Source organism: Mauremys mutica, chromosome 7 (genome assembly GCF_020497125.1).
Source record: "Mauremys mutica isolate MM-2020 ecotype Southern chromosome 7, ASM2049712v1, whole genome shotgun sequence".
NCBI lineage: Eukaryota > Metazoa > Chordata > Testudines > Geoemydidae > Mauremys > Mauremys mutica.
In genome coordinates, this window is record NC_059078.1 from 117135240 (window position 1) to 117146271 (window position 11032).

The 11032-nt window shown below is 45.0% G+C and overlaps 1 protein-coding gene across 2 annotated transcripts in view; it reads right to left on the reverse strand.

Annotated features, from left to right (window-relative positions):
- Positions 1-9285, reverse strand: part of FHIP2A (FHF complex subunit HOOK interacting protein 2A) — a 46921-nt gene extending 37636 nt beyond the window's left edge. Inside the window, exons 1-2 of one of the 2 annotated variants that reach the window (XM_045024531.1) lie at positions 9090-9285; positions 992-1070 (exon numbers count right to left, since the gene is read on the reverse strand). In XM_045024531.1, coding sequence (XP_044880466.1) covers positions 992-1070; positions 9090-9134 — 124 coding nt within the window. In that variant the 5' untranslated portion in view covers positions 9135-9285. Of the gene's footprint in view, positions 1-991; positions 1071-7866; positions 7930-9089 lie in introns of those variants that run through there. The other variant, XM_045024532.1, reaches the window with a different exon arrangement.
- Between the last annotated feature and the right edge of the window lie 1747 nt (positions 9286-11032).

The window sequence follows — 11032 nt, forward strand, 5'->3', positions numbered from 1 at the left end:
TGCTTATATGTCAGTTTCCACGTATCATCTCGTCAGTTTCATGCTAGGAAGCACTACAAAGCATGTCAAAGGCTGGCAGTCTCAAGTTTCAGCTCTTAAGAGTACATATTGATTTAAACAAGAAATCAGAAGTCCTGAGGATGTGAACACATCATTCAGTAGCCACTCTAATAGGCCTGCAGAGATAAGAGTACATAGGGCATGGTGATATTTGTCTTTAAAGACAACAGACTAGAACAAGTGATTAGGAGGACAATTATTTATGTATTTGTTGGAATGGTGGAAATGTGATTTACATTAAGCAAATACAGCCATAATTCAACTGAACAGCCAGCATTTAAATTAAATGAAGAAGAGCAGAAGGCAGATGCTACAGTTTTAATTAACTTTGGTTTGATTCTGTCACACATGGATGAAATCTGTAAGAACTTTCACAGTTGCAGTCTCAAAATAACGTAAGGAGAGAGACAATCTGAGAAAAAAATTAAAAAAGATAAAATACAGAAAGATGCCCAGTACTGAGCATTGTATGAAAGCCTGACTGGCTTCAGAAATGATTGTTCTAGTGTACATGACTGCAAAGTTATTCTGTGAAGACTTGTGGTAAAACCTTGGAAAGAAAAGGAAAATAGGCAATGCAACAGAAATGAGAAGGGTTACCAGAAGGATTACATTTCTGCAGATGTCTGTTTAGAGTGAACTGAACAGGTGAAGCCAGACCTTAAAAGGTACAATTCTCAACATGGTGCACAGGGAAAGGGGTATTACATCCGCTGTTGTTCACTCTCTATCAAGGTGCTTTGTCAAGGGTAAATCAAAGATAAAGGATATTTTAAAACAAATGCTTTTTGTTACTTTGGAAAAAGAAAGAGGAACTCGCTTAACGAAAACAGTTTCGCTATTTCCCAATCTTCACTTTTAAACAGCACTGAAGTAGTTCCAGTTTGCCCCTTTCCATAGTGAAGATGCAAAAAATAAAAAGTTCTCTTACCTGAGGTCTCTATGTAATAATGAGTAATTGCTTTCCAGTGGTAAACAAAATCTTCTTGTAACGGAAGGGATGGTGCAAGCTATGGAAACAAAACGAAACAAATACCCTAAATCAGAAATGATCAAAATATATTTCCTGTAGGACTGAAGGAGACTCTATCCTTATTCCCTAAGCATGGACCACATCTTAATAGTTAGATTGTCTCATGGACACCTGTACACCCACTTGTGATTATACAACGTACTCCGGCAACTAAAGGAATTGCTCACATAGGAAAGGAATATTCTAAGTATTTTGTCTTTTAGGAAGAACGTTAATCACACTCCTTTGCTTCTGCTCTTCATGTCACCTCCTCTTCCCACTTGCTCCCTCTGCTCCCCTGCCTACACTGGCCAGCTGTTTCCCTCGTTTCTCCTCAGGATGTTCCTCTCTTATTGGCTACTAAGAGCTCCAGTCCCTGAAAGAGGTCCCCCTTTCATTTAGAGATTGACTCCTCCTTCTGGTTTCCAGCTGTTTTTATAGCCTTCCTGGCTCTTCTTTGCAATTAAGAGACTGAGCACTTCAAAGAGCAGCTGCAGACAAGGGGAGACAGTATCATGGCCACCCAGCTCTCCATGGCACACAGCTGGTGGGCCCAAACATAAGACATGGCATTCACAGCCATTCACAACCGGAATAGAACCTCTTATAACAAAAATCTCAATACCTTCAACCTATCAACCTTAGGCTCTATTTCATTATATTATATTTCATTATACAGAATTTTTCTTAGGAAGGAGCCCTAGAACAATTCACCCACACACTGCTAAAATGAAATGCAGCTACTCTGGAGGAAAGGATGCCGCAGCCAGGTGGATAATCACTGGGTAGAATGTTGCACCATAATGGGAGGGAAGGTCATCCTTACTGGAAAGGACCAAATTCCATGGAGCTCATTATATTCCCCTTAGAAGACTCCAGGGCTGTCACCCCAATGGGATTTGGAATCTGTGATTCTTCACATTTAGGTATTTCAGATTTGAGGCTTCTAACCATAAATCATTTCTTCCAATTTCCCCTTTTAAGGGCTATTTCCATGAAGTGCTGAGTCGCTTCAAATCCCAATCAGCCAATGGAAATGGAGGGCTCTCAGACCTTTGCATACCCTTGAAAATTTTATACAGCCAACATTTTTCTCTAGTTAATGAAGTTTACATTTATCTTGGCTAAAAACGCAAAATCCAATATATGAACAGCACATCATGTGCCGAAGGAAAGAGTTCTTAATATTACTGACCTTTTGTACACAGGACTTCGAAATGAAAGACATTCAAAAGTAACTGTGCACAGTGGCTAAATAAGCCCATATCAGCGTTAGGACACTCACTCCCAAATGTCAACTAAGCAATCAAATTTACACACTGTTTATCCATTCCCTGCTATCTGACTGCTCTTCTGTTCCCCCAAGGCTATCCGGGGCACTGACATTACATTCTACCTCATAACATTTTAGTGCACCAAATGTCATGAGGTAAAAAAAGGCATCTGAAAGTCTCATATTGAGCAGAATATTTATTTTACTCTACATCTTGTTTGGTTACTGAAAAACAGAGAAGTAACTAAAAATACAGGACAGATCTTTACAGGACAGATCTTTACACGTCAGGTTTTGTTTTCCTTGCTGGTCAGGGATGGGTGGCTGAAGCCATTATTACCATTAATTTGTACTGGTTTCTATAATAAAATATAGCCAGAACTAAATTTTGCTTCATAAATGGCTGCAGAGAGCACTTCTTAGGTATAAAGGGCTTTTCGGCACATATTATTTTCAAAAGTAACGCTAAAATAGATTGTATTAAAAATTCACCCTTGACTGATGCGACTTTCCTCTCCACTTCTATTCTAGACTCATCTGTTTCTAGGTGAATTCAGTGTTTCTGAAAGCCTGTGCCAGACTGAGGATTTCAATTTCCAACACTGACAATTTATCCACAGAGACAGCAGCAGCAACCACAAGCTTCCCAGACATTGTCTCTTCTCCAACAAATTGCCTCAACACAGCCCTCAAGGGACTGCTCTTAGAGGGGAAAAGGTAAGTCAGGGCTAGATCCTGCTGTTCTTACTCAATTAAAATTCTTATTGGCCTCACTGAGTTTTGCTGATTGAGGACTCCAGGACTGGTCCCTAAGCCTATGTGCTCCTGAAATCCCTACCTTGTGGCTCAAGGTGCTCAGCACTTTGTTTTCAGACACTCTCCTGTCTCCTCTTATTTAAGATGTTTTCTTTGCTTTCACAAATGGTTTAATCTTATAAAATATAAGAGACTGAGAGGAAGAAAAATAACAGGCTGAGCAGGAAAGGAGGGCATCTGAGGGAGTGAAACGCCTCTACTAACGAATCACTCCTTCAGAGGGAGACAGCAAACTGAAGGAAAATATTTCTTTTTAAAGTTTTAGATTTTTCTTTTCTTAGGCTAGAAAGGATTTAGTGCAGGTGAAAGCCATTGACAGCCCTAGACTAAGGGCTTGTCTACATAATTTTTTTTTATCCCTGGTATAACCTAGGGCCTGGGATACGCATACATTTTGTATTGATATAGAGTAACTGCTCACTTAACATTGTAGTTACGTTCCTGAAAAATGCAACTTTAAGTGAAACGATGTTAAACGAATCCAATTTTCCCATAAGATTTAATGTAAATGCGGGGGGTTAGGTTCCAAGGAAATTTTTTGGGGGCAGACAAAGGCATTATATACTGTACAGTACTGTACTGTGGTTGGGAAGTGTCCCTGGCTTACCCCACACAGGCACAGCCCACTGCAGGCAAGGACGCTAGGAAGCACCTTTGCTGCAGCAGCAGCAGCTTCCCCGGAGAAGAACGGGCGCCGACTTTGCCGGGAATGCTCCAGGCCCACCTCTTCCCGTCCCTGCTCCACTCCAGGCCCACCTCTCCCCACTCTACCTCCTCTCCGGAGTATGCCACATCCCTCCCCCGCAAAGTCCTAAGCGCTGCCAAACAGCTTTAGCTTATAGCTGTTACCATTAGAAATACTTTCTTATTTTATTCATAAATTATAAGACTGGAAGGGACTATTGTGATCATATAGATTCTAGCCTGACCTAAATAATACAGGTCATAGGACTTCTCTGCATGTTTCCTGTGAGAACTAGAGTGTACCTTTAAAAAAAATCCAACCCTGATTTAAAAATTACCAGCAATAGAGACTCCACCACAGTCCTTGGTAAATTATTAGGAAATTATAATGGGAGGGTTTGGTCTAATCTGCTCTCAAAAACACACGAGTTATTACATTATATCTAATCACGTAGACAACACCTCACCCTGAGTACTTATACAGCTGAAGGTAAGGATTCGGGGCAGTATAAGCAAGTTGAAGTGATTCTTTAAAAGAAAAGCCTAGTCATTCGTTAAAGTCAGTTTAGACTAGAAGGAACCTGTCATGACAATAACAGAAAGGAAACTGGAGTTAAAACAAATTAGGTACCTTTGTAATAAGCTACAACTGAGGGCTTGTCTACACTGGCAATTAACAGTGCGCAACTTTCTCGCTCAGGGGTGTGAAAAAACACCCCCCTGAACACAGCAAGTTGAAGTCCTGTAAAGCGCCAGTGTAAACAGTACCCCAGTGCTGGGAGCAGTGCTCCCAGTGCAGGGAGCTACGCCCCTCGTGGAGGTGGGTTTTTTTAGACTGCTGGGAGAGCTCTCTCCCAGTGCTGCGCCACGACCATACAAGGGACATTAAAGCGCTGCTGTAGCAGCGCTGTAGTGCTGTCAGTGTAGACTAGCTCTGAGAGATAAGCATTTAGAGAGATTACGTAAGAACTTACAGACCCTAGCAGTGGCTAACACCTATTGTTACTGCCAATCAGCTATATAATGATACAGAATTATCCTGCTTTGAAGTGAAATTGACAACTGTTCCAAATGCTCAAAGTTTATGATTTTCTCGCTAGATGTAAATATCTCTAAAAAGCCCCAAAGGTTAGTATTAAAAAGACTTAAACCTGACCTACATGAGGAAATTAGTGTCACTCAGGGGTGTGAACAATCTACCTAACCCTCAGTGTAGACAGCACTGGAGAATTCTCCCATCGACCTAGTTACTACCTCTCAAGGACCTTGTTTACCAGTGCTGACAGAGAACCCCTCACGTTGAAACAAATAGCGTCTTCACTGAAGCGCTACAGTGGCGCAGCTGCAGAGGTACAACTGCAGCATTTTAAGTGTAGACAACCTCTTAGCAATTCGCAGAATCAATCTTGACACAACCTGGACCAAACAAACAATGGAGCACATACTTGTTCGAACACAGACCAAGAATCCCACCGAGATTCAGTTTCTTTCTATGAAAACAGAAGTGCGGAGTATAGGGTGGAAAAAGACAGCTAAAAAACAACTCGAAACCCCATTTGCTGTGCATTGTCATTCACTTCCTGGTAGCCCTGAAGATTCAACATGCTTTGGATTAGTCAGACACAAATACACTGGTAGGGAGCACATCTGTCTAATGGCAGGGAAAAACATCTGTTTGTAACAAACCTGTGACAGATACTCTGGAACACACCAATCAACCCTATCAAATACCTGTAGTATCACTAAGAATTTGGACCTAAAATAACACAGAACAACAGGAAATCACACACACAAAATCAAATTCAAGGATGCCTCTGTCTTGAGATAGCACTACTGTACTTGGCTATTGTAGTTATGATCATGCTATCAGGGTAATACATCACACAATAGTGGATCCTCATCTGGATTACTGTCTTCATCTTTGCAGGGATTGAGAAGGGCAGCAAAGATAGCTGAGACGGGTAGGATTTACAGGCGATAAGAGACTGCAAACAACTAGGAGTTTTAAAAGATTGTATTATAAACAACTTCAGCAGATACAGAAGAGATGTGCTTAGAAAGCATCCACAAAATAGGATTATTTAGGCAGCAAAGGAGAAAAACTAGAGGATATTTTGATTGAGATATTCAAAATTAAGAAAGCAAAATGAAAAACGACTGGCCCCTTACTTTTTCCCCATCACAATGTTGGAACAAGAGGATAATCAATGAATTAAAGGGCAGTACAGTTGGAACAAATGATTACACACTGTACTGTCAACCTTTGGAATTCCTTGCCATAGGTTGCAGTCAGTCACTGTGGTTGGATTATTATTTCATATGTGAAAGCTAAGATAATAAGGGTAATCAACTGTTACCTTGCAAATTGGAAACTCAGACTATAGGAATATGTGTTTCTAAAGTTAATTGTTCCTCTACTTAGAGGGCGGGACAGGAGCATTACGAAAGTGAATAAAACTGCATGCCTGAAGAGATCAGGAAAGCATCATCCCTCTCCACCGCACTGTAGAATGTACCTATGAACTTTACTGGTAAAGTAGAGAACATTTGCCTCTGTAGCATCAGGCATGGATCACTTCCAGAGGCAGGATATGGCACTAGTGCTCCAACATGTTCTGAAAATCATGTTTCCATAGACGTTACAAATAGAAGGTGATTCTAAACTGCTCTGGAGCCAGCTAACCTTCCTTCCCACCTGCTTGATCTGAAATAGTCCAGGGTTTATTGACTTCCAGGCCACACTGCACTAAAACCACAAAGGAGTAAAAACTGGGATTAGAAATTAGGAATTTCTGGGTCTCAGTCCTGTGGTTAGAATACTGTACCGCACCCCTCTCAGAGAGAAAGTTGTAGCCATGCTCGATACCCTCTCACTTTTGTGAGTTCATGTTTCACTCTTATGGTTATAATTCTTGCTATTTATATCCTAATAATGCAAATACTACTGCACATAGTACCTACTACTGTGATTAGCACCACAACACTTGTTGAGCTTACTCATAGGAATAAGAGACACAGGATGAGGACTTCGACTTGTAAATGGGATGCCAAGAGGTGAGCATTTTGGTTCATAACAGTCACAAAATTACATGCCTCCCATTTTTTTAAATTTAATTTTGTTTTATCCTCTAATTGCATATAATGTCTTTTAATATCTTTACTGATAGGCATATTGATTTTTCTTAGTATTTCTTGTGGCCCTAAAATGAACACAGGTACTTTTGATTATACTGGCGCACACATAAGTAAACAATCATGTAAGCCCAGTTCTGGGAATAATATTTATTAGTTAACTTTCATTGCAGAGCCAGCAAGAATAAAAGTCTTTAACCCAATCCTGTCCCCTTACTCACTTAAGCAGTTCCATTGAAGACAATGAAACTCCTCACATGAATATCGTTTCCAGGCTCACGCATCCAGTATTTGTTGGTCCTACATACATCTTCTATTTATTATTGTATTTGTACAGGTCACCAACACAGTGTTTTCATGGAAATCACTGTCTTTTTTAAAAACTTCACTCATTGGTGGTTTTATACTTTTAAAAACTATAGCCTCAGTAAGAAGATGATCTTGAAAACAAACACGAGCCTAATTTTACACATGACCAGTCTTACTGAAATCAATGTGACTACTCACATGCATAAAGCTAAGAGATCACAGCCTAAATTAACACCTGAACATGCATCTCCCATCAGGTATTAACAACTTTAAGGCAGACCAGTTTTCATCTCTAAGAACATTTTAAGGGTTACTTTAATAAATTTTATGATTATTCCTATTATTTCACTGCTAATCTTTAACATCTAAACTAAGGCTGTATTGTTTCAAGCTCCAATCTTGCAATCATGCCCACTGAAGTCATGGGGCTACTCAGGTGCTTAAATCTGAGTATGTGCATAAGTGTTTGTAGGATCAGGGCCTTACAGGTTTCATAGAGTTGTCAATATAGTCAATTATCTCAAAACACTTTTCAGAGATAAATAAAAAATAACAGTAAAAAAGACAAATTAAGACTTACAGGTCAGTGAGAAAAGGTATGTAATTCATAAACTATTTTAAAAATCTGGATCTTGTGAAAAACAAATATTATATGCAAATAGCTAAAATAAAATAAACCCATCTTGATAAACAAATCATAGCTACATAGTGTGCAAAAGCAACAGGTTGAGAAATAGGCCCTGCTACTTAACTTCCCAAAATGCAGCCTTTTTGGAGGCTATGCAACTGACTTAGCCTGGTATCAAAATCCACTTTGATTTTTCAGTCAATACATTTAAAAGAAAAAATGTTTATGTATTAAAAAGCAGAATTTCCAGAGGCTGTTAACCGAGCAGGGTACCAAAGAGAGACCCTGGTGTAGGGAAAGCCTTACACTGCTACACCACACTGAAGGAGAAAATCCTTGGCAGCTCCCCTAACCCAACTGTATTTTTACTTGGGTCTACAAAGCACCCAGCATGTTTTTAAGCACCCAGAAACAATAACTAATCACCACCGCTGAAGGCATCCTCAGCTCTGCCTGGGGGCAAAGGGGAGCTATTAATGGGAATGCAGCTCCCCGCTGGCTCTAAAATCCTGTAGTGGGAGGAAGATGCACCTCTACCGCTCTGCCCTTTGGGGCAGCAGGTGGCGGAGACAGGGCTTATGGGGGGTTTAGTAACGACGATGCTACCGGTGGCCGGGCCTGTGGGGGATTTCTCAGCCCGTCCCAAAGGCCCGAGGGAGAGATCTTCGCCTCTCCCCGCTGGCTGCCGGGGCCAGGGGGGTTATGCCCGTGACCCCGGCCGGGGTGACTGCTCTCCACGGGCCTAGGGGGTCCTGGCTGCCCTCAGCTGCCCCTTGTGCTCCCCCGCCCCGCGGGTGAAGGGGAAGGGGCCAGTGCGGGTAACACCGGTCACCACGCACCCGCCCGGGGCCCCCACCCTGCCCCGGGGGCAGGCCAGCCAGGGGCCGCTCCCCGGGCTGCAGGGGGGCGGGGAGAGGCCGTAACAGCCCCCCCCCAGCAGGCACAGGAAGGGGCACAATGGGGATCGCGCCCCCACCTCTGTCACCTCCCTCCCCGGCAGCGGGATCCAGGGGGAGGCGGAGGGGCAAGCGGGGACCCGGAGCAGGATCAAGGTGGAAGGGGAGCGACGGGGCCATCAGCGGGCGCGTTCTCCCCCCCCCCGGGCGGCCCCGCTCCCCGACTAGGCCCCAGCTGGATCCCCGGTGTGGCGTGGCCGGGCCGGCCGGCGGCCTTACCGCCTCCACGGCGTGCTGCAGGATGGAGGTGAGCTTGGAGAACATCCTGTCCCTGGACTGGAGCAGCCGCTGCCGGGAGGATCGCGAGAGCTCCTCGATCCGCCGCCTCCGCTCCAGGGTGAGGGCTGCATGCGGGGGGCCTGGCCGCGGGGATCGGGCTCGGGGCGCAGCCAGGCAGCCTCCGGCTCGCCCTCCCCGACAGACACCGTGGCACTGACACCCGCCCGCGCTGCGGCGCCGGCTGCTGAGGAGACGCCTTTCCCCGCTCGGCCTGCAGGGGCCGCTGCCCCCACGGCACAGAGCGGGTCCGGGGGGAATCCCCGCTGCTGGGCCTGGGAGGGAGCCCCGTCATGGAGCCTCCTCCTCTAGCCCCAATGGCACCAGCCCCTTTGTTCGTCCCACAGGAACCCCCTCCTCTAGCCCCAATGGGACCAGCCCCTTCCTTTAGTCCCACAGGAACCCCCACCTCTAGCCCCAGTGGGACCAGCCCCTTTGTTTAGTCCCACGGGAACCCCCACCTCTAGCCCCAATGGGACCAGCCCCTTCCTTTAGTCCCACCACGGGAACCCCCGCCTCTAGCCCCAGTGGCACCAGCCCCTTTGTTTAGTTCCACAGGAACCCCCTCCTCTAGCCCCAATGGGACCAGCCCCTTCCTTTAGTCCCACAGGAACCCCCACCTCTAGCCCCAATGGGACCAGCCCCTTCCTTTAGTCCCACCACGGAAACCCCCACCTCTAGCCCCAGTGGGACCAGCCCCTTCCTTTAGTCCCACCACGGGAACCCCCGCCTCTAGCCCCAGTGGCACCAGCCCCTTTGTTTAGTTCCACAGGACCCCCCACCTCTAGCTCCAATGGGACCAGCCCCTTCCTTTAGTCCCACGGGAACCCCCACATCTAGCCCCAATGGCACCAACCTCTTTGTTTAGTCCCACGGGAACCCCCACCTCTAGCTCCAATGGGACCAGCCCCTTCCTTTAGTCCCACGGGAACCCCCACCTCTAGCCCCAATGGGACCAGCCCCATTGTTTAGCCCCACGGGAACCCCCCACCTCTAGCCCCAATGGCACCACCCCTTTGTTTAGCCCCATAGGAATCTCCTTGTCGACCCCCATATTTTGGGGGGAAGTCCCTTTTATTCAGCCTATAGAGACAAGGGATCCCATATTTGCGGGGGGGGAGGGGGGAAATCTCCTCTAACCAGCTCCACAGGGACTAAGGAGTCCATTATTTTTTCTGAGGTGGGTGCGCCTGCGGTGGGGAGGAATCTTCTCCCCCAGCCACATAGACACCAAGGATCCCATATTGGGAGGAAGGGTGGTGGAGTCCTTTTCATCCTGCCTATAGAGATCAGAGATTCCCATATGATGGAGAACTGGGTAAAAGGAAACATGTTAAGTAAAAGTATTAGCAAAGTGTAGAAATGATGGCAATTTCAGGTCTCTGTCAGACAATGGGACCATAGGTCTGTCACTCCGATCTTGCAAACTCTTTTGTTTGGAAGTACCCGCAGGGCGCTCCAGTCACTTCATGGGGCTCCTCGTGGATGGAGTAGCTTGCAGAATCAGAGCCACTGCAAGCTCTTATGCACGTGCTTAACTGCACACCGCTGAGTAGTCCTGGTGTAAGGCTCTGATCCTGCCGATATTTACCCATTTGCTTAACTTTACTGCTGTGAGCTTTGAAGGACTGGGGTCTAAGTGCATGTGTGATTCGGGCCTAAATTTAACGTGACATGACAAGTGAGAGTTAAAACCAAACAAAACTGGTTTTTGCAAGTGAATAATTGTACATAGGTATTTGAGGAACAGTGGCTGCCGCGGAGCACAGCTAAGACATTTCTTTTTCATAACAAGAAAAGAAAGCATAGTAAAAATGTTTTGTTTTTATTGAGGCTTTTATTTTCAGATTACTAAATTTATCTTTTCTAGGTTGCCCAAGTAGCCA